General features: G+C 39.1%; 1 protein-coding gene across 3 annotated transcripts; it reads left to right on the plus strand.

Annotated features, from left to right (window-relative positions):
* Positions 1-71: 71 nt before the first annotated feature.
* Positions 72-23,907, plus strand: CCDC58 (coiled-coil domain containing 58). 3 transcript variants are annotated; one of them, XM_011971575.1, is made up of 5 exons: positions 72-151; positions 11,724-11,849; positions 15,200-15,346; positions 20,457-20,516; positions 23,590-23,907. In XM_011971575.1, exons 1-5 carry the CDS (start codon positions 143-145, stop codon positions 23,638-23,640), a joined length of 393 nt encoding a protein of 130 aa, XP_011826965.1. In that variant the 5' UTR covers positions 72-142; the 3' UTR covers positions 23,641-23,907. The 3 variants fall into 3 exon arrangements, with proteins under 3 accessions (XP_011826965.1, XP_011826963.1, XP_011826964.1); XM_011971573.1 differs by having other exon boundaries at positions 72-125; XM_011971574.1 differs by lacking the exon at positions 72-151 and adding an exon at positions 10,512-10,544.
* The last annotated feature ends 403 nt before the right edge of the window (positions 23,908-24,310 follow it).

Genomic DNA, 24,310 nt, shown 5'->3' on the forward strand with positions numbered 1-24,310 from the left:
TTTGTCAGGCGGCTCCGCGGTCACCTTTGCTCCGCGGTGATTGGCCTGCAGCGGGGTCCTCGTTTTTGTCCAATATGGCGGCGCCCAGTGGCGGTGTGAACTGTGAGGAGTTCGCCGAGTTCCAGGTGATGGGGTTTTCCTCATGTGGCAGGCATGTCCCTCCTTTTGTCCCCAGACCCTATTCCCTGCTTTGCGAGGGAGTATGAACCAGCTTTGGAAAAAGCGGGCAATTCAAAGCCCTTTTGTAGAGCCATTGGAGGTCATGGGGGGCATGGGTTTGGCCTTAGGGAGCAGGGCTGCTCTGTAGGAGGAGGGAGGAGGGGGATCATAGTTCTCTCCGCGGCTCACAGGCCTTGAGTGGGAAGCTCTGGGTAATCCGCGGTGGTAAAGCTCGCGATCCGTGGATAAGGATTGTAACAATCTTGTAGCAGTTCCCTGAACTCAGTTTCCAGCTTCTGCTATTCGTCTCGTACTTTTCTAAGTAGAGTTTTTGTGGGAGAGAAAAAAGTGAAGTAGAGTTATTTAGTTGATAAAACAAACACTTGGTACAATTTACTATTTTTGTGGGACAGAACGTATGGAAGCTTGGAGGGAGGATTAATTCTAGTACCTGCTCTAGTGTCATTGCCCATTAGAAAAAATGTTATATTTAAAGGTTCTGCCTTTTTATGTTCAAATATCAGAGATCTAGGGCTATTTATTAACCCGTGAATTAAAGAATAGGGATCTGGTTTTGACCAAGTTGCCATTAAAGTTATCTGTTCCAATTCAGTCATAAGTGTGCTTCTGTTTAGTTACAAAGTTGAATTCCAAAATCATGATCTTAAGTATGTATTGCATTAACTAACCCAAGATACTGAAAAATTGACCTATCTGTAGTAAGCTTTGTACTTTGAACGGTTTGAAGGTAGTGGTATTCTTGAATACTGCCTCAGCCTCCCTGTAGCAAGGACTACAGGCACGTGTCACCACGCCCGGGTAATTTTTTAAAAGAAATTTTGTAAGACAGTGTCTCACCAAATAATGTTCCTGCCTCATCCTCCCAAAGTGTTGGGATTACCGGCATGAGGCACCACGCCCGGCCTAAAGTGTTTTAAATTTTTGCAATTCTTATATTTTCATTACAAAAATTAGATTTAGTACATCTGGAAAATATCCTATTTCCAAATTGAAATAAAATCCAGAAAAGAGTTTAAAATCGAGTGCCTAGAATCCCATTTTAGCACGCATTCAAGAATTTATTGGATACTGTATTAGTCTGCTAGGGCTGCCATAACAAAATACCACAAACTAGGTGGCTTAAACAGTAGAGATTTATTTTTTCACAGTTCTGGAGACTAGAAGTCCAAGATTAAGCTGCCATCAGTTTCTAGGCTACACAGTTTGATTTAAGGGGGGAAAAGTGCCATCACAATTAGTTATAGTAAGGCCTCTCTTCCTGGCTTGTAAATGGCTGCTTTCTCACCATGTCTTCTCTATGTCACTATCTCTTCTCTGTGCCTGCACATGGAAGGAGAAGGATCTCTGGTATCTCTTCCTCTTCTTTTTTTTTTTTTTTGAGACAGTCTCGCTTTGTGCCCCAGGCTGGAGTGCAGTGGCACGATCTTGGCTCACTCCAACCTCCACCTCCATAGCTGGGATTACAGATGCCCCTCACCACGCCCAGTTAATTTTTGTATTTTTAGTAGAGACGGGGTTTCACCATGTTGACCATGCTGGTCTCAAACTCCAGACCTCAGGTGATCCACATCCCCCTTGACCTCCCAAAATGCTGGGATTACAGGCGTGAGCCATGGCGCCCAGCCTATCTCTTCCTCTTCTTATAGGGACATCAGTTCTGTTGGATTAGGGCCCCACCCTTATGACCTCTATTTAACCTTTATCACATACCTCAAGGCCCTATCACCAGATACAGTCATGTTGGGGATTAGGGATTCATGAATTTTGGGGACACACAATTCAACCCATGACAGATACCTACTAGCCTCCTGGCACTTGCGAAAACCCAGTAGATGGAGTATAAAACAAGGAATGTAATCTAAGTAGGGCTGTAAAATGTGGAAAATATTGGGGAAAAAAAGAATAAAATGCTAAAAAAATTTAGAGAGAAACAAATCAAGAGATATAGTTGAGTTGGGCCTTAGGCAGGCAGGGACTAGGGGTATTCTAGGCAGAGGCAATAGGATAATAGACAAAAAGAGTTTTATGTATTTAAGGGAAATAGAAAATCAGTCTTGCTAGAACACATTATTTACACAGGGTCACATTGGGGTTACACAAGATTGCAACCAGATTTGTGGAAGACCTTGTGTGTCAAGTGTCAGTTAGGGAGTCCTTTTTGGGCAAAGGGGTGAGATGATCAAAGAGGTGCCTTAGGAAGATTCATCACTACTGCCTGTGGCTTTGTTTAGGCCCCTGTCATTTTTGGAACTAGCTTTGCAACAGGCCTTATTATCTTCTGGCACTTTTTTCTCTACTGTATTCCCCCTTCAATCTAATCTCCATAATACTGTGGCATATGCTATTATATTCTGAATTTTATAATCTAAGCTATGTTTTTAAGTTTTAGGTTCATATAACTAGATCTAAACATCTTATATGCCATCTTAACATGGCATGTAAGACCTTTTAAAATCCAATCCCAAAGTGCCTCTTGTCATGTCTCTTGCCATTGTCCTCATACATGTCTCTTTCTTCCTACCCACCCCCCAGCACTTCAACATGCTTGTTTAAATATTAGTATTTCTATTAGGAACATTCATTGACATAATTGATTTTGAATCACATTGTAATTAGGCACATACTAAATATATTATTTTCTAGCATCAATGATGGTTCCTTTTATACTTATGGGGCTGCTTTCTATTCCTGTCCTTGGGGATGTTAGGTGTTAGAGGACTCTGGCAGTGTTTCTGGTCTGGGGGAAGCACTGTGGGAGCTTTGTTGTAAAAATAGAGTTTGAGGAACCAGATCTGTCTGAAAAGAGCATCATGTAAAAGGGACCTTGATGTCAAGTACCAATGACGTTACTTCTGGGTACTGTCAGTCAAAGGGAGAGGAGAGGAAAGATTAAGAGAGTTCCATGTCATTCTTTGGAGTACACTGTATTTTAGTTATACAATGACCACTTTCCTACTCCTCACCCGTATGTACCCTGAAAAATATGTAGAATTATAAAATAACTTTACCTGAGAATGAATCTTAGGAATAGACTATAGTATAATTGTAGAGGCAATAGAAAGTTTTCTCTACTCCTGCCCACTACTAAATATAGGCACTGCTTCAATACCTAAATTGCCTTCCAAGAGGATGAGATCTTTACCCTACCAATTAGAGAGAAGGCATAAAATGCATTCCAAGAAAAATGCCTGTATAATTTCAGAGTCAGCCTACAATGAGAGATTCATGATAAATCAGATCTCTTGTTTTGAGGAAGATGAAAGAAGAAGCTGGGGGTACTACAGAATTTATAAAGTTATCTTTGGCTATGATTTAACGTTGAGAAGCTCATGAGGGTTCTACACAAGATGCGGCTTTCAGAGAACCATTGAACTGTGTGTGTTTTTGTGTTATTTCTGTGGACAGGTGTTGCAGTTTATTGTGTATGATGTCTGTTCTGTTCAGGGGTGTCTTCTGTATATTTTCTTGGTGAATTTGTGTGGACAGGAGTGTATGCCATTGGGGCTAGGCCTCAGGTAGGTAGTCAGTAATTCCTTATGGTTGATCCAAAATGATCCAAAAATGATCCAAAAATGCAGCATTTTTGTGCCTGCATTCACCTTTGTTTGCTCATAATCTGTGAGGGCAGCGCGAACTTTTGCCTAGAACCTCTTGGAGTTGCCTTAAGAGCTTTGGCACTTTTTTCCCTGTGAAGAAATGTGAGCCTGGTGAGATGGTTTACAGTTCTTTTCCTTCTGCCTTTTCAATTTTGAAAGAAATCACTTCCTGTCTCATTACACCACAAAAACACTGAGGGGCCACTATGTTGGACCACACATTCGCTGTTCTCAACAGGTTCCTATAAATAAAATTCTAATCTCCCTCTTTTCATAACTCAAATGATTGAATAAATGGCATGCATCTACTACTTTATCACCCACACTTTATTTTGCTACAATGTTTCCTTCCCCAATCATTTTACCTCCCTTTTTTTCTTTCTCTTTAGCTTTTCTGATATCTCTTCTGTGACGTTTAAGAATGGCATACAGTTTTCAGCAATTCCTGAACAAGTACGTTATCAGTTTAGGGATTGTCATTATATTTTCTAGAATACAGCACTGTCCAATAGGACTTTCTGTGATGGTGGAAATGTTCTACATTTATGCTGTCTCCATATGGTGGCCACTAGTAACAGGTGGCTCTCAAACACTTGAAATGTGACTACTGCAATTAAGGAACTAAATTTTAAATTGCATTTAATTTTAATTTACATAATCTCATGTGGCTAGTGTCTGCCAAGTTGAAAGCCAAGCTCTAGATCATATATTGATAATTCTCTGGTACACACAGAAAAATTGATATACAGTCATGCTCCACATAATGACGTTTCAGTCAGTGACCAACTGCATATACAAATGTGTTCCCATGAGATTATAACACCGTATTTTTACTGTACCTTTTCCATGTGTAGATATATTTAGATATACAAGTATCACTGTGTTACAGTTGCTCACAGTATTCAGTACAGTAACCTGGTGTATAGGTTTGTAGCCTAAAAGCAGTGATCTATACTATATAGCCTAAGTGTGTAGTAAGCTGTAATGCCATCTAGGTTTGTGTAAGTACATACTATGATTCTCACACAACAGAATCACCCAATGACACGTTTCTCAGATTGTTTCCCTGTTATTAAGCAATACATGACTATTTGATAATCCACATTTGTAGGTTCCATTGGTAAGACAATAAAATTGATGGACTCATTACCTAGTTAATGTGGATAGATTCCCACTGCTATGTAAGAAACTTAGTAGTATGTCCAAATTGTTTTATTGGAGATGAATCAGGCTAAAGTGATTAAGGTATAGCCAGTGTTCAAACTTAAAACTGGTTAAAGTTCAGAGTCAATAAAAATCCCAGGAAATGTCAAACGACGTAATCTCACCTGGATTGCTGCAGTGTCTAACTGATCTTTTGACATCTACTGTAGTTCCTCTCCAGTCCATGTTCCCCACTTTAACCTAAGCAGTCATTTTAGAACACAGATCTCATCGTGTAACCTTAATCATGACAAAAAATACATGTTTGGTTCCCTGTGGGTCTCAGAAAAGACTAAAATCCTATCATATGACCTCTAATAATGGACCTCATGTTACACCATGTTTTATCTTTCTCTCTGTACTTAAGCCACATTGCCTTTTCTGTCCATTAAACACTCTGTTTAAATGGCTCTCTTTAAGGTCACCCATGATTTCCATCCTCCCAAGTTTAAAAGTTTAATTTCTGTTCATAGAATCATTTGTTTATTCATTACAATTTTTTTTTTGAGGCATAGTCACCAAGGCTGGAGGGCAGTGGCACATCATAGCTCACTGTAACCTTGAACTCCTGGGCTCAAGTGATCCTTCTGCCCTGGCATCCCAAGTAGCTAGGACTGTAGGCACATGCCACCATACTTGGCTAAATTTTTTACTTTTGTGGAGACAAGAGTCTTACTATGTTGCCCAGGCTGGTCTTGAACTCCTAGCCACAAGCAGTCCTCCTGCCTCAGCCTCCCAAAGAGCTGGGATTACACATGTGAGCCACCGCACCCGGCCCCATATAATTCTTGAGTTAGTAACATTCAACACAAATGACCATTCCCTCCTTTAAACCTTTCTTCTGACTTCGGTGACATCACAGAATTTTTCCTCTACTTGTAGATGCTAGAATTCCTTAATTCATTGGCCCCCTTCGCTCTGTACAGTCTCCTTCAGTGATCTCTTCTAGTTTCATGACTTTAAAGAACATCAGTTTATTGGTATAACTCCACCCCTGATCAGTGTCAGACTGGCATATTCTACTTTCTATTCCACTCTTCTACTCAGATATCTAATAGGCATCAAACGTAACAAGTCCAAAACAAAGCTTTGTTTTTTGTTGTTTTTTTAATTTTTAAAATTTTAGATTTAGGGGTACATATACGGGTTTCTTTTTTGAGATGGAGTCTCACTTTGTCACCCAGGCTGGAGTACAGTGGCGCAATCTCGGCCCACTACAACCTCTGCCTGCTGGGTTCAAGCAGTTCTCCTGCCTTAGCCTCCCAAGCAGCTGAGACTACAGGCATGAGCCACTGCACCTGGCACTCATAGCCTTCTAATTTACCCATCACACAAATTGTGAACATTGTACCCAACAGGTAGTTTTTCAACCCTCACTTTCCTCCTTCCCCTTATCCTTTGGAGTCCCCAATGTCTATTCTTTCCATCTTTATGTGTATATGCACCATTGTTTAGCTACCACTTATAAACAAGCACATTTGGTATTTGATTTTCTGTTTTGAGTTATTTCACTTAATGGCCTCCAGTTCCATCCATGTTGCTGCAAAGGACATGATTTCATTCTTTTTCTTCTTCTTTTTTTTTTTTTTTTTTTTGGAGACAGAGTTTTGTTCCTGTTGCCCAGGCTGCACGATCTGGCTCACTGCAACCTCTGCCTCCCGGATTCAAGCTATTCTCCTGCCTCAGCCTCCCAAGTAGTTGGGATTACAGGCACCCACAACCACACCCAGCTAATTTTTTGTATTTTTAGTAAAGACAGAGTTTCACCATGTTGTCCAAGCTGGTCTCGAACTCCTGACCCCAGGTGATCCACTTGCCTCGGCCTCCCAAAGTGCTAGATTACAGGCGTGAGCCACCACGTCTGGATGATTTCATTCTTTTCTGTGGCTGCATGGTATTCCATATATATGTGTGTATACATACACTACATTTTCTTTATCCAGTCAACTGTTGATGGACAGTTAGCTTGCTGCTGTGAATAGTGCTGTAATCAACATATGAGTACAAGTGTCTTTTTTTGTTTTTGTTTGAGACGGAGTCTCACTCTGTTGCCCAGGCTAGAATGCAGTGGCACAATCTCGGCTCACTGCAACTCCACCTCCCTTGTTCAAGATTACAGAATCCCAAGATTCTCCTGCCTCAGCCTCCCAAGTAGCTGGGATTACAGGTGCGCACCACCATACCCATCTAATTTTTGTATTTTTAGTAGAGACGGAGTTTCACCATGTTGGTCAGACTGATCTCGAACTCCTGACCTCGTGATCCACCTGCCTCGGCCTCCCCAAAGTGCTGGGATTACAGGCATGAGCCACCGTACCCAGCCTTTAGGTGTCTTTTTTAATATAATGATTTCTTTTCCTTTGGGTAAGTACCCAGTAGTGGGACTGCTGGGTGAAATGGTAGTTCTGTTGTTGGTTCTCTGAGAAATCTCCACGTATTCCATAGAGGTTGTACTAATTTACATTTCCATCAATAGTGTATAAGCATTCCCTTTTCTCCGCATGCACGCCAATATCTGTTGCCACAACAGAACTTAAAAAAAAAAAAAGTTTTCTTCTACAAAATTTTATTTTATTTATTTTTATTTTTTTATTTTTGAGACGGAGTCTCGCTCTGTAGCCCAGGCTGGAGTGCAGTGGCCGGATCTCAGCTCACTGCAAGCTCCGCCTCCCGGGTTCACGCCATTCTCCGGCCTCAGCCTCCCGAGTAGCTGGGACTACAGGCGCCCGCCACCTCGCCCGGCTAGTTTTTTGTATTTCTTAGTAGAGACGGGGTTTCACCGTGTTAGCCAGGATGGTCTTGATCTCCTGACCTCGTGATCCGCCCGTCTCGGCCTCCCAAAGTGCTGGGATTACAGGCTTGAGCCACCGCGCCCGGCCTATTCTACAAAATTTTAAACATAACACAGAAGGAGAGGCTGTACCACAAACACTCATGTACCCATTCCCCAACTTCAACAACCAATTCATGGCCACTCTTGTTTCATCTGTTCACTACTACCACTTACCCCACCCTAATCTGATTATTTTGAGGTCATCCCAAATACCATACCATTTTTTCTGTAAAATTTCTGACTGTATCTCCAAGAGATTATGACTTTCTAACACCATACCATTACCACATACAAACAATGAACAGTAATCATCAGGCAGCCTGAGTTAGAATACAATTCTTGATGTTCTCACTCTTTCCAAGTCTCTTCCTTCCCCAGTCTCCCATCACCATAAGTTAATGGCATTTCCATACATTTAGTTGCTTAGGCCTCAAGCTTGAAAGTCATCCTATTTTCTTTTCTCGTCCCTGACCACCAATTCAGCAATTTCTGTTAGCTCTGTCTTCAAAATATGCCCAACAGTTGGATATATCTGTCTTCAAAATATATCCAACTACCTCTCCTTAGTTTTTTTGTGTGTTTGCCCAGGCTGAAGTGCAGTGGTGCAATCATGGCTCACCACTGCCTCAACCTCCTGAGCTCAAGCAATCCTCCTACTTTGCCTCAGCCTCTCAAATTGTTGGGATTACAGGCATGAGCCACCACCCCCAGCCCAAATGTTCCTATAGTTGGTTCAATCACGTCATTTAGGTTTCAGCTTAAATGCTACATCCTCAGAAAAGCCTTTTTTGATCTCTCTATCTAAAGTAGCCCCCAAGCACCACTCAGTCACTCTTCATCTCGTTACCTTAGTTTGTTTTCTTTTTCATAGTACTTTTTAGTACCGGAGATTATCTTTATAGGATACTTGTTTAATTTCTATCTCCCCCTTCAGGAATTTTGCTGTATAAGAGCAAGGACCTCTTTTATTCATTACTGTGGCCTTGATGTTTTGAATAGTGCCTGACCATTACTAGACATAGGACAATTGGCCCTCCCATATCTATGGGTTTTACATCCATGGATTGAATCAATCGTGGATGGAAAATAGTAGGAAAAAAAAGTTGCATCCATACTGAACATGTACAGACTTTTTCTTATTATTATACCCTACACACTACAGTATAACTAACACCTATTTACATAGCATTTATATTGTATTAGATATAAGTAATCTAGAGTTTATTTAAAGTATATGGAAGGATGTGGATAGGTTTTATGCAAATATTGTGCCATTTTATATCAGGGACTTGAGCATCCTTGGATTTTGGTAACCATAGGAGGACCTGGAACCAAACCCCCATGGATACTAAAGAATGACTGTAATTATATTTTGAATGAAGAATGAGTTAATAAATTAATGAACTCTGTGGTACTCTCTCTTACCGCTGCATTATTTAAAGACAAATATTGCTGAGGGCTTTCATAACCAAGAAAACCTCTATCCAAAAGGCACAGCTTAACCCTTGGCCTCAGAAGATCAGTTCAGTTTAGCAAGTGAAAAGGAAGGTTTTGAAGGAGAGTTTAAAGGAGACATTTTTTTTTTTTTAATAGGCCAATCATAGGAGGTAAAGTGGCAAGGTGGGTCCCTGTCTTCTACTTACCTTTTTTTTTTTTTTTTTGGACTCCCCAAATAGTACTACCATCATTTGTTTGGAATTTGCCACTTAAGCACAATACATATATCCTCCACTATGTATGGTGGTTGCCCAGTGAATATGTTGAGATTATCCCTTAAGAATTCCAGTTTACAGAGAATACTGTTTAAAAAATAGAAAGATACAGGACGAGAAGATAATGAACTTGGTTTTATACCTGATATTTGCCAGTGTTTTATTAGTCTGAATTATGAGCCTTCTGGAAGCTGTTTCACTTCTAGATTGAGGTATAGAAAAGGCCATTAAATTCACTAATTAAAAATTAATGGAATGATAGAACAGAATCTAGACTACAGACTTAGATTGAATGGACTAAGTGGTTTGTAATTGGAAACTACCTAAATGTTCGTTAAAGAGAAAGTAACCAAATGAGTTGTAGTGGTTGAACAGGATAGAATACTTATGCAACTATTTAAAATATCTTCAGGGCTGGGTGTAGTGGCTCTTGCCTGTAATCCCAGCACTTTGGGAGACTGAGGCGGGCTGATTGCTTGACTCCAGGAGTTCGAGATCAGCCTGGGCAATGTGGCAAAACCCTCTCTCTACAAAAATATACAAAAACATCAGCTGGGTATAGTTGCACATGCCTATGGTCACAGCTATTTGAGGGGCTGAGGTGGGAGGATCACCTGAGCCCAGGAGGCAAAGGCTGCAGTGAGCCAATATCATGCCACTGCACTCCAGCCTAAGCAACAGAGTGAGACCCCGTCCCAAAAAAAAAAAAAAGAAAAAAAAATCAAGATGTTTCTAGCAACAAGAACAGAGTGCTCATAATATAATGTCATAAAGCCAGATTTTAAAATGTTACATAGTACCTCAGTTTTATAAAAACATTAATAGGTGTGTGTAGAAAAAAGACCAAAGGAACATATTAAAGTGTTGATAATGGTTAACTATAGATGATTTTTATTTAAAGTGTTTTTCTAACTTTTCTAAATGAAAGTAATAATTTAATCATAATAAGAATTTTTATTTTAACAAATGGATGAGGAAAGAAAGGAATTGGTTTCAGTCATGGATTTAAGTTTGGCAAAGGTAAGAAGTAGGATAATATATTGAGGGAGAAAGAATCAAACATTGCTTTTAGTACATATTAATATTGAATGTTAACTTGGATGTTTTCAATAATAAGTGTATTCTTAGTATTATATAATTCTGTTTTATTTTCTTTCGTTCTTTCTTTTTTTAAGAGACAGGATCTCACTATCGCCCAGGCAGGAGTACAGTGGTGTGATCATAGCTCACTGCAGCCTTGAACTCCTGGGCTCAGTGATCTTCCTGCCCTAGCCTCCCAGGTAGCTAGGATTGTAGGCATGAGTCACCATGCCTGGCTAATTAAAAAAATTTTTTTTTGTAGAGACAGAGTCTCACTATGTCTGTCATTCAGGCTGGTCTCGAATTTCTGAGTTCAAGCTATATTCTTGCCTCAGCCTCCTAAAGTGTTGGGATTACAGGTGTGAGCCACCTTGCCTAGCCATTTTCTTGATGCTTTGTAAGTGACCGGGGTTTTTTGTTATTGTTGTTGTTCTTGTTTGGATATTTTGTAAATCTGAGAAACAAAAAAGAAAGAGAAAGATATACTGCCAGAAACTTCTCCCAGAGTTTAACTGAAGACGAGATGTAGCTGATGTCCAGCCTTTCTCTAGTGACAAGTGAAAAGAAGTACACTGATCACATGTGGGTAGGAGGGCTATGCTATATGGGTAGTTAGTACCAGTCTTTTTAAGTTCCCTGCCCTTTTGATATTATTTTTCTGTTAGGTTTTTTTTTTGTTTTTTTGTTTTTTTTTGAGAATTGGAGGCTTTCTGAGGGAAGAGGGATCCTTGGAACATATGAGCTAGGGTTACTAAGAAAAAGTAAAAACTAGTAGTATACTTTATTGGCTGTATGCTGGAGATGGAAGGAGCATACATTGTTTGCTAAACACCATGCCAGCAAACGGGATTTCAACGTGAGTAAAACAGTCTTAACTCTTAAGACAGTCACATTTGAGCCAAGGAGGCAGAGTTGGTGCCCACTGTTAAAATTACCATTACTTAACCTACCTATCATCCTTGAACATTTTCTTATGGTTACACTGTATTTGGCTTGGTTTCCTCACTCCTGACTTAAAGGATTGTAAAATATCCAAGAGCTTTATTTTTTACTTAAATACTTATTTTTTATCACTAACTTTCCATTCGGATTATATTCTTTTATTTTAAATACATATAGGAATTACTCAAGGTGATGAGGACAATTGATGACAGAATAGTACATGAATTAAACACTACGGTTCCAACAGCTTCCTTTGCAGGGAAAATTGATGCCAGCCAAACCTGTAAACAACTTTATGAGTCTGTAAGTGTATTTTTTGAGTCTTTTGCTTCTTTCATGTCTTTCTTTGCAGACTGAATAAGAAATCAGTTATCTTGTAACTCAGCTGTGACTAAAGGAATGACATCTTCAGGTTTCTTTGCCTATACCTGATGATGTATATAAGTTTTGATCTGGTTACTACACATTCAAGAAAATGTGTGACCTTATGCTTGTGAAATCTTACCAAACCTGAGAAGAAATGGTTCTAAAGAATGGGAGCAGTTGTTTTGCAGCCTTTACCTCACGGAGACCTTATGTACAAAGGAATGAAAGAGGAGAGTGAAACAGTGAAGTAAGACAGTAACAAGAGCAAGGACTGTGAGTACATCAGTCCTAAAAAGCCAGACAACTGGTATAAAGAAGAATTAAAACCCTTCACACCTTTAAATCTTCTTTTTCTCACTCCTCAGGAAGGGGAATAGAAGCATTTGGCAACTGGGAGAGAAGGAAAACCAATGGATCAATTGTCCTTTCCTGAGGCTTTGGTTTCTCAAGTATATTTTTTTCATTGCCCCCCCTTTATTTCTCTTTTTTAATCTCCAAAAGCAGAAGGAAATAATGATGCAGCAAAATCTTTTTCATAGTTTATTTACCTATATTCTTTCATTAATGCAGAAGCTAAAGTTCAAATGACACTTACTATTTTAGGTTCAACCACAAGGTTATTGTTTGGATTCATAGTCATGAAGAAGGCATCCTTAAAACCTAAACTGCCTCTCTCAGATCAGTTTTGGACGAGCTTATCCATGTCAGTTAAATTCAGAGCATTAACTACTGATATTTTTGTTCTGTGTTAAAGTGTGTTATTTTAAATGAGCAGGTAAGTCTTGTGGCTTGAGAAAACCATAAGGTTGTGGACTTAATGAGTGGAATTCAGTGTCCAGAGTCGATAGCATGGGACCTAGTCCTAATTGGCTATGAGGTTGTTAGACAGTTCACTTTCTTTGGGTACCTCTGTCTGAAGAACTAAAATTTATGGTCACTTTGGTGATACTCCCTCTCTCACCTCACTACTCATATAATTTCCATTATCTGTACAATTGTTTCCATTTACAATCTTCCTGTTAACCTAGATGTTTATAGTGTAGTGATTAACAATATGGATTCTAGATCTAGATTATTCACATCTGCTACCTCCTAGCTAGGTGACCTTGAATATGTTACATAACCTCTGCCTCAGGTTTTGTTTTATTTTATTTTATTTTTTTTTGAGACAATGTCTCACTTTGTCACCCAGACTGGAGTACAGTGGCAGGATCTCAGCTCAGTGCAACCTCCACCTCCTGGGTTCAAATGATTCTCGCACCTCAGCCTCCCAAGTAGCTGGGACTACAGGCACATGCTCCCATACCTGGCTAATTTTTTTTGTATTTTTTGGTGGAGATGGGGTTTTCACCATGTTGGCCAGTCTGGTCTCGAACTCCTGACCGCAAGTGATCCACCCACCTCGGCCTCCCAAAGTGCTGGGATTACAGGTGTGAGCCAACATGCCCGGCTGTCTGCCTCAGTTTTAATATTTGTAAACTAGTATAATAATAGTACCTAGTTCATACAGTTGTTGGCGCATTGAGTTATAAAGTGCCTACAGTACTCAGTGTTTTGTATATAAATATTGCTGGTCAGGTGCGGCAGCTCACGCCTGTAATCCCAACAGTTTGGGAGGCTGAGGTAGGAGGATCGCTTGAGTCCAGGAGTTCAAGACCAGCCTGGGTGACATAGCGAAACTACATCTCCACAAAAAATACAAAAATTAGCTGGGCTTAGTGGCGTGCGCCTACAGTCCCAGACACTTGAGAGGCTAAGGCAGGAGGATTGCTTGAGCCCAGGAGGCAGAGGTTGCAGTGAACCAAGATCACACCACCACAGTCTAGCCTGAGTGACAGAGCAAGACCCTGTCTCAAAAAATGTTTGCTGCTACTGCTATCATTTTTTTTAACAGGCCCTGTGAGAGTCACAAGTTGTTATTTTTTATCTCCTTATTGAGTCAGGATAAACTTGCATACTAAATTTAGAACTCTTCTGTTTTGGAAATCCTGTGTGTGTGTGTGAGTTTTTCTCTGTATCTTTATCCTGGAAGGATTCAGCAACATGTATATCAAGTAAAGCTTAATTTTTCAAGTAGCTTTGTGCCAGGGATCAAGCCTGCAGCAGAGTGCCCATACCAATAAGTACCACTGAGTTCCCTTAAGTATTATGTCAGTCAAGAAGCAGAACTCTATGAAATGTCCAAGTTGCTCATATTCACCCTGACTTTAATCCCTGACCCAGCTTCCTTCTATAGCTAAAGAAGGGATATTTGCCTTTTCAAATAGCACTTCTTCCTAGGAGATGATCAGTAAAGTTATTATGAAGCACTCGTTTTAGAAATTTCAAATCTCAAAAGTTACTCAAGATAAAACTTATAAATGTCAATGAGATCTTATTAGAGCATATTCCCTTCAATCTGTGACTTTTTTTAGCTTTACATTGTTTATTCCCATGGTAAACATAAACATCAGTACTGAACAATAAAGTCTACGAACTTGAAACAGTGCTTTACAAATGCAGATTTTGGGATATTATCAAAATGTGGCTGTGATTATGGAAGTATGTTTGAAACACGACCATGATACTTTATGAATCAAGATGGGAAATAAATGAGAACTGTTTTTATTAATTTGTTGCATTAAGATGGAGGTTATCAAAGAGTTGTTCTGTCAGACATCCTTAATTTCAGTCAGCACACACAATTGATGCAACTACTAATCTGTGCTTCATATATAAGTTTTCCTTATCAGTACTTATACTTTATAATCTTGAAAAGGGCTCTGTCTTCCGTAGGTAAATGTAGCATTCTTTGTTATTCTTTATTGTAGTGAAATCTTCTATACATGACTTAGTTTATAATTTCTTTCACTTGTTAACAATGTAAGACAGAAAAAAATATGAAAGGACAAAGAGAGGAAGAATAGCCGTCAGTGGCCAGGCGTGCGCGGGTGGTTGTAGAATAGAGGAACACATGAATGGAATCACAGGAAAAGTCAGTGGTGTAAGGTAGACGAAACTGAAGTGAAAAGTCCAGTGTGGGGAATGCAGGAAGCCGAGGGCAATACCGGGAGCATATTGAGGAGGAGGACAGCCCCAGACTTCATACCTTCCACCCTCAGAGATGCTGCCAGTTATGTTTTTAGATGAAGTAGCTGATTCAACACAATCTTCTCTTTCATGGTTTCAGTCATCAGAAATTGTTTTAGAAAGTATTAAATTTGTATAGTCTCAAGAACTTTTTTGAAAAGCACTAAAATGTGAAAATTGATACATTTTTTTTCTCCTTTCATTCCTTTGTTCTTTAGTTGATGGCAGCTCATGCCAGTAGAGACAGAGTCATAAAAAATTGTATAGCCCAGACCTCAGCAGTAGTAAAAAACCTCCGGGAAGAGAGAGAAAAGAATTTGGATGATTTAACGTTATTAAAGCAACTTAGAAAAGAGCAGACAAAGGTAAGTTGAACAGAATTAACATTTCTCAGGCAAAGTTTTTCCAACTGTAGCCTTCAAAGTAAAAATTTTAATATGAAAATTTTGGCATATAATATGGCTATTACTTAAAAAACAATAACCGAGAGACGAGTGCTTCAATTTTAGTGGGCTTTATTTTATTATGTTTAGATATTAATTGGTAAATTAATGTGCACGTCTTGAACAAATGCAACATAGCAGCTTTGTCTAAAATGAGCACATAGTCATAATTTATTTTCATTTATTTGTTTCTTTCTATTAAAGACAAGGGATCACTACAGGTGAAGTACCACATCAGAAATTCTGGGGAAATCACATCTGTATAGTATCTCCCTTTTGAGACATAACTTGAGAAAAAACATCTCTAATATATTTTGAAAATAGCTCCAGTTTCATTCTGTAGAAATCTGCTGAAATGTAATATAGACTATTTAACTTCAGGATATTACCCTCGTTAGCCATAAAAATATAGTGTGATTTAAATATAACCAGATGCACTTGTACCTCATAATTTATTTCCCTACTGTGTAAAAGTTGCTAGGGATCTTTGGCCTTTTCTTGGACATGCCTTTTTCCCATTTCCTCCCCCATTCCTGCAGTGTTTTTACTTTTAAGAAAACGGCAAGTACCTACCTAGGATGTGTCAGAGGAAGCCTTATTTTCCCAAGTCAACTATAATGTAGATAGGGTGTAGACTTCAGAATACAGTTAATGCAGCAGAACTGTTTCTTTACAGCCCTCGTGTGTGACAAGTCAAGGAAACAATAGAAAAATACATCATATTTTATTATGTGGGATTTATTGCTGTCTTTCTTTTGAGGGGACTCTTAGCAGCAACTTTTTATCTTGTATAATTTCAAACTTACAAAAAAGTTGTAAGAATAGTACAAGGAACTCCCATGTGCCCTTTACCTATATTCACTTAATATTTATATGTTGCCCCACCTGCTTTACAGTTTATTCTCTTCACCCTCCCTCTCTTCTTCTCTTCATCCTTCCCTGCCTTCCTCACTCTCCCTGTCTCCCCACACACCTGTGTGCATAAATATATTTTTTCCATGAACCATTTTGAGAGTATGTTGTATATATTGTACCACTTTACCCTTAAACTCATTAGTTATTTCGAAGAATAGGGACTTTTCCTACAGGACCAGTGTACAATTATCAAAATCATGTTTTTTTTGTTTATTTTTGAGATGGGGTCTCACTCTGTCACCTAGGCTGGAGTGCAGTGGTGCAATCTCAATTATTGCAACCTCTGCTTCTGGGGCTCAAGCAATCCTGCCTTAGCCTCCCCAGTAGCTGAGACTACAGGCGCGAACCACCACACCCAGCTCATTTTTTGTATTTTGGGTAGAGATGGGGTCTTGCCATGTCACCCAAGCTTGTCTCAAACTCCTGAGCTCAAAGTGATGCCCTCCTCCACCTCCCAAAGTGCTAGGATTATAGGTGTGAGCCACCACACCTGACTTCATGTTTATATTTTAAGATGGCATAATAGGTGACTTATGGATCCTTGTGGGATTGAGTCATGCTTTTCATACTGCACAGTCATGAAGTTTGCCCTTTGTTTAGAAGATGTAGCTAAACTGTAAAAAGGGGGCCTCATCATCTATTGAAAACTATTAGTAGAAAAGAAAAGAAACCTCTTTCCTTGTAGCTGGCTGCACACAAGGTGAGCAGGCCGGGCTGCTGCACACAAGGTGAGCAGGCCGGGCTGCTGCACTTTCTCGATCATTCCGCCAATTCAGGATGTCTCACTGGATCCAGGACTCAGCCACTGTCTTTGCTGCTCTCTTTGTTCATGACTACTGCATCAGGTCTGTATTCCATACCTGCTCATGCAACAGGCACTGGTGGATCCCTTGGACAGTGACCTAATGCAGTGATGTTGATCTTATTCCCCTTGCTGTTCATGAAGGCGTATAGATTATTTATTTATTTATTTGTGTATTTATTTTTATTTCTTTTGAAATGGAGTCTCACACTTTCGCCTAGGCTGGAGTGGTGCAATCTTGGCTCACTACAACCTCTACCTCCCAGGTTCAAGAGATTCTCCTGCCTCAGCCTCCTTAGTAGCTGGGATTACAGGTGCCTGCCACCACGCCCAGCTAAATTTTTTTGTTTTTTGTATTTTAGTAGGGACGGGTTTTCACCATGTTGGCCAGGCTACTCTCGAACTCCTGACCGTGTGATCCCCCCGTCTTGGCGTCCCAAAGTGCTGGGATTACAGGCCTGAGCCACCGTGTCCAGCTGGCATACAGATAATTTATATAAAACTGGTGAAAGTCTAGTAATATTGGAGTTTGTATTTCAATGCTCTTGAAGGTGTTGACAAAGGAAACTACAGGGCAAAGGCTGTTAAATCAGAAACTGAAAAGTCACTGTTTACAGATCAAGTCAAACAGAATAGAGTGACTAGTTAGTGGAGAGCAAAGTTCAAAACTCTAAACTACTGAGTGTTTGGGAGTGATTGTGACACACAGTTTACTCAGCCTCCAGATCTGCCCTTGTGTCTTTAGGGCCCAGATAGAATCACCAGGATGACCACTGCAAGGAGGGGTTGAGAAACCAATCAGTGAGTTGAATGAGGTTTGCTTTCTAGCTCGATAACATATAGGGCTGGGGGTAACCATGGGTTAGTACATAAGCAAATAAGGAAACGTGAATTTTTTTTTTAATTTTCAAGTTTGCTATGAAGATTATGGAATCAGAGAGAGCTCTTGGAGATGGTACAACTCTACCTCTTCATTTTCTATCTGAGGAAAAAGACTCAGAGATACTAACTGACACCCCCAAAGCCACAAGCTAGTAAGTGGTAGAACTGGGACTTTAACCCATCTCTTCTGACCCTGGATTCAATCAGTTTCTTTAAGTTGTGACTAATAGTCAAATACTTTAGTGAGTATATTTTATTTATAGACAGATGCCAGTCAGAAACTCCCCACTACTTTACCTGAACTTTTCTAACTCAAAAAAAGCACCTTCCTTTCTGGACCTCTGTAACTGCTGTCACATGTTAGTGGCCTTAAGTTTACCTGTTGAAGACCTAGAGACAACTGTCTCAAAGGTGACAGTTTGTTGGTAGCACTGATAAAATTATATTAGAAGTTGGCTGTAATATCTGCAATGTTGTAGAATTTTAAAAAATAATCCAAAGGCAGACAGCTCTAAGGAAATAAATCCCACCTACCTTGGTGGCTTTGTAATCTTGTTCTGAAAATTCTGATTTTGAGTCTGTAAAATGGAGCTGATACCTAATAACGTCTTACTTTTTTTGAGGAGGGGGGTGGTGTGGGGAGGATTCAAGGATGTAAGAAAGACCTTGCATATTGGCTGCTACGAAGTAGCAGTTTGTTTCCTTTATGAGTCTCTGGGACTCCATATTTGTTGCATTAATCCTCTTTGTCATATCACCAACCAGTGGTTTCTAGCTTTTGTTTCACTACTGCTTAAGGGCAGGGTGTTGTGGCAGGGGAGGATCCCCTGTCTCAGCGTCAGTGTATTCTCTTTTGGACAGTTCTAATTGTTCCAAGATTTTCATATATATTGTGAAATTCTGCTCCCATAATATATAAGTACTGCTTCTTATTCTTCTCTCTGGAGTTACCCAGGATAATTCTGAACCCTTTTCTACATAGTATCCCTTTAAATACTTGAGAGCAGTTTTGAAGACTATCTTAGTGACTTTCACACTGTTCTTCAACTGAAATTATTTCTTTGGCAGTCAGTCCAGGCTTTGTCAGAGAAGTGGAGCTTTAATGATTTTGGTCTGTATGGCTGATTAAAATGGGAACTTAGGTTGCACTGGTGGGCTTCTTCAGGCTTGTTACTACTGCACAGCACAGGACTAATTGTCAGAATGCAGTTCTTCTCCTTGTTCCACAGTTCTTGCCATGTGTACCAACCTATGCTTTGACACCAGTTCTGCATCTAAGAAGGGAGTTTGCAAGGAGCTATTGGACCTGTACCAAGTTCCATTCTTATCAGTGTTGCCACGAATGTCTCAAACCTCCTGCCTGAACTGCGCTCCTAGTTGGCCAGGGTCTTTGGCCTGGGTGTCAGATTCATGCTTGCCCAGATCTTGTTGAGCTCTCTGGCATTTTATTCCCAAATCTGGTCTGGGTTCTTCACTTTGGCCTGAGGAAGTCATCCTGGTGTTAAACTCTTAGGTGGCATCAACCTATAGTTCATGCTTTTTTCTCCTCATTTTCCTGAATATTTTCAAGCCTTCTGCCTGGAACTAGCCAGCTTTTTCCCCTTCAAGTCCTCTAACAAAATGTTACTGGGAGTATTGTGAGCCCTGCTCTCAGGGCCTGGCAATGGAATTGGCTACTTTTCTCTCGGAGTAATTAGGTTGGCAGTTATAAAGGAAGCTAAAGACTTGGCATTTTTAGCCTGAGACTTCTGACTGTATGGTTAAGGTGTGAGGAAGCGCATGCCTTTCTAGATCACTTGCACCTATATTCTCTTTCCTCCTTGAGGTTTTTTTTTTTCTTAATTCTCTATTCAAATCAGGTTTACACTTCCTTGTCCTTTTTTTCCTCTGTGCTATCTTTGCAAGTCTATAGTTGTATCATCAATCTCTAGGACTGGAATCATTGGGTTCAAGGACATGAGAATGTACATTTCCTGTGAGTCTTGACAAATTGCCCTTCATAGAAGTTGTAACAATTTATACTCTTACTAAGAATATATAGGAGTATATCTTTTCCCATACCTTCACTAATGTTAGGTTTTATCAGACTTACTCATTTTGTCATATTATGGCTTAATTTGCATTTCTTTATACATTAGTAAGACTGGCATTTTGTATGTCTTCTGTGAACTGACTGGCCTTGGGATTTTTTTTTAAAGCTCTCAAGGTGATTAGAATATGCAGCAAAGTTTGAGATTAGCAATTGATTAGATATGGGGAAAGTTGATTGTGTCAAAGAAGCTTCCAAACTCTGCCATTAACAGACAAAAATACTAGAGCAGCAGCAGGTTTTGTTGGATAAACATGAGTGTGGTTTTAGCTCTTTAAATTTTATAACTTCAATTTTTTTCTTGCTCTTTAAATTTTATAACTTTAATTTTTTTTTCCTTGCAGTTGAAATGGATGCAGTCAGAACTGAATGTTGAAGAAGTGGTAAATGACAGGAGCTGGAAGGTACAAAATAACGTTGATATTTGGAAAGAAGTAGCAGGAAAACTGAACTAACAAAGGGAAACCAAGGGAGGGGAGTAAAGAGTGCCTTGAGGCTGTAAGGAGAGTAGAGATCACTCATTTACATTTACAGTTGAGGGTTGTAACCTTTTGGGGGGTGGGGGAGGGAGAGCAGGATTCAGTTAGCATCTAATTAGCGCCATTTTATAACTATTAGCTTTACTGGGCCAGGCAAGGCGGCTCATGCCTGTAGTCCCAACACTTTGGGAGGCCAAGGCGGGTGGATCACCTGAGATCAGGAGTTCAAGACCAGCCTGGCCAACATGGTGAAACCCTGTGTCTACTAAAAATACAAAAATTAGCCAGGCGTGGTGGCTAACACCTATAATCCCAGCTACTTGGGAGGCTGAGGCAGGAGAATCGCTCAAACCTGGGAGGCAGAGGTTGGAGTGAGCTGAGATCAAGCCATTGCACTCCAGCCTGGGCAACAGAGTGAGACTCCATCTCCAAAAAAAACCCAAAACAAAACAAAATTAGCTTTAAAAGCATATGATAGAACTAAATGAGCTGCCATCATAACAGCATTAGAGGCATTCTCTATGTCTCCTAACACTAATTACAGGCATAGTTGACATTTAGAGTAACTACTCAGAACCTTCAAGGAGGCTATTTGTTAAAATTAGCTTTTTTGAGCTCAGTTACTTTCCGTAAGTTTTCCTATCATTAGGTAACCTATACAGTTGCTTCTCTTCTAACTTATCTGATCATAAAACTTGTTATTATATGTAGTTTTACTGGTATCTGATAATAAGGCTTTTGATTGCTCATAGATTTACAACCTCCTTATTATCATTGCATAGTTCTTGTTAGGAACAAGATTAGGGGACCAGATCCCAGAAACTTACATATAGTCAAAATTCATAAAACTCTGACTTTAGTTTTCTGAAAAAGTAGATCCATTTACCCCTCTCTAAAACTCTAAAAGATTTACAAAGGGCAAAAATCTATTAAATCTGAGAAAATGTACTGAAAATTCTGTTTTATCATTTGAATTTAACTACTGGAATGTTGTTAAGCTGTATGCTTATAAGAGAGGTTAGCTGAACCAAAACCAGAATGTACCAGCTTGCTGAGACATGAACAAATTGCAACATACAAATTGACTTTCTTTGCTTTATCACATTTCTCTATCTTATCCTCTTTGCCAAGGTTTCCTATTCCTGCCCTTTCCACCAACATGATAAGGTGTCTGTCACTTGAGAGGATTTGGCAATATTTTCCCATTTTTACTCTCTGGAGAAATCATATTTACTCTTGGGATTGGATGGGGAAGGGGTACAGTGAAACATCTGGCTTGAAACAACAAGTGCAGAAGTTTATGGTGTATGTAAAATGTGGTGGAAAGAGTGAACTACTTTGGATTTAATATTAGTTTTAAAGAAAATATAGTCTATCCACTCCACAGAAGATGAGGCCCTTACTTGTTTTACAAAGAGGAAAATGTAGCCATCGTGCTCTGGTGCAATGGGCCAGCAGAAGTGGACAGGAAATCATTTGGGAAAAGGATTTGGAGAGGCTCAGCCAAGTTGTATATATCACCCCAACCAGTGTGTCCAGGCCACTAAATTGAAGCCTCCCTCTTGTCTGATTGGGAATTTCAGGGAAATATCAGGGCTGGAAATGAGTGAGATGAATCGTAAAAAGGCTAGAAAGAGTCTATATAATTTCTATATATTTTCTTTTAATTGTGAGATGCATATGCCAAAGATATGTGACACGTAGAATTTAATGAATATTAATAAAATGAATATTCATATATCTACCACTCAGCTTAAGAAATTGAATAGTAGGCCAGACGCAGTAGCTCACGCCTACAATCCAAGCACTTTGGGAGGCCGAGGCGAGTGGATCTTTTGAGGTCAGGAGTTCGAGACCAGCCTAACCAACAGGGTGAAACCCCGTCTCTACTAAAAATACAAAAAATTAGCCGGGTGTAGTGGCAGGTACCTGTAGTCCCAGCTACTCGGGAGGCTGAGGTGGGAGAATTGCTTGAACCCAGGAGGTGGAGGTTGCATTGAGCCGAGATCATGCCATTGCACTCCAGCCTGGGCAACAAGAGTGAAACTCCATCTCAAAAATAAATAAATAAAAAGAAATAAAATAATAACAATACCTCACAACCTCTGTGTTTCAATTTTTCTTTTATTTTTGTAATAGTCAATGGCAGCCAACATAGGTAGTTTGTTTTTTTTTTACCTGAAAAGTGATTTGTTCTTCACATTAATGATGTATGGGGGTACATTCTGAGAAGAAATTCTTTTCAATTTCAGAATTGTTTTAATTGGACACTTAAAAGTTTTGACATGTGATTTAAATTTTTTTAATATTAAAAATATTTTTAAAAATTTTTTAAAATAGTAATATACAGTAAAAATTCTACCTTCTGTCCCTTTCCTTCAACCACCTCCTTCTTTCCCTTCTCTCTGAAAAATGGTATATGCTTTCAGATACACCTTTTCTGATTTTATGTGTGTGTATTTTCCTACCTTTGTTACACAAGTGAAAGTGTACTATTCACACTTTGTTTTTTTCCCTTAATAATCTTGGAGATCTTTTTAAATCAGAACATAAATTATTTTTAACCTTGTTTGTATTCCATTGAATAACCATACCAAATTTTTATTTAACATAGTTCCATGTGGACATTTAGTTATTGAGCATTCTTTATTTAAACTTATTTTAGATATTTTTGTGTAGTTGTTTAAAATATGTCCAGAATATGAAGTTGAAATGTTTGCTAGTAACTAAATTACCTGGCTCTTGATGATTTTTTCCCTAAGTAACTTAAATTTTATTAAAATATTAGAATTGTCTTGTAAATACATGTCAAGGCCTTCTGTGCATTCAGCACCTCATAAGTCAGTTTGAACTAGTGAGGAAACTCTTCTGTTTCCTAAATCTGTTGACTTAGGACAAAAATGGTAATAACCTTTTGAAGCATACTAAATTGAATTTAGTTCCAGGCCTGATTTACACAGATAACTCAATGACTTTTATTTCTGTTTCAATATTTTAGGTGTTTAATGAACGCTGCCGAATTCACTTCAAGCCTCCAAAGAATGAATAAAGAGAGAGTCTTTTTTTTTTTTTTTTTTTTTTTTAAGGACTGGGTCATCTCATAAGAGCTAAGCATGACAGATATCAACAGGGCGGGCTTCCTAGGATGATTTCTGAGCCAACAGTCCAAGACCTTTTGTTGATTTCAGCCCCACTTAGCCAAGACCTCAAGTATAAATAATTCTGATAATTATGGAGAAATCAACTGCTATTTTATACTGATTCTGTAAAAAAAAAAAGTTTTGTAACTATTAAAATAATTTTCTGACTCAGTGTACATATTTATTTGATTGTTTTCTATGTTGAGACAGTTCTCTTTTTATTTATTGAAATTTTAGTTTTCATTTTTTAGTATCCTGTCAGGTTGTACAACAGTTCTCATAAGAGAATTTGCATGCACTTTCAATATCTAATTTGTATTGTACTTTTTTATTTTTATAAATGTATTGGCATGGATGTGGACCTTTTTGGTTATTGATAAGTTTATTCCTTGATTTATCTTTGTGGGTTGATTATAAAAGGGCAGTATTATAAGCTGGACACTGTCCAAAGAAGTTTTCTTTTAGTACCTTAACTGATCTTGTTTTCAGATGTAAAAACTAATTTTTGGTGGAATTCTTTCCTGGACAGTATTTCCATGGTCGTGGAAAAGGAAAGCAGAAATTCAGGAAAGGGAAAAG

The sequence above is a fragment of the Mandrillus leucophaeus genome, unplaced genomic scaffold (assembly GCF_000951045.1).
Source record: "Mandrillus leucophaeus isolate KB7577 unplaced genomic scaffold, Mleu.le_1.0 Scaffold123, whole genome shotgun sequence".
Lineage (NCBI taxonomy): Eukaryota > Metazoa > Chordata > Mammalia > Primates > Cercopithecidae > Mandrillus > Mandrillus leucophaeus.

Coding starts and splice junctions, on each gene's coding strand:
- CCDC58 (XM_011971573.1), top strand. CDS start 75: ATGGCGGCGCCCAGTGGCGGTGTGAACTGTGAGGAGTTCGCCGAGTTC. Junction 126..11,723: donor AGGAGTTCGCCGAGTTCCAG/GTGATGGGGTTT, acceptor AAATACATATAG/GAATTACTCAAGGTGATGAG. Junction 11,850..15,199: donor GTAAACAACTTTATGAGTCT/GTAAGTGTATTT, acceptor TTTGTTCTTTAG/TTGATGGCAGCTCATGCCAG.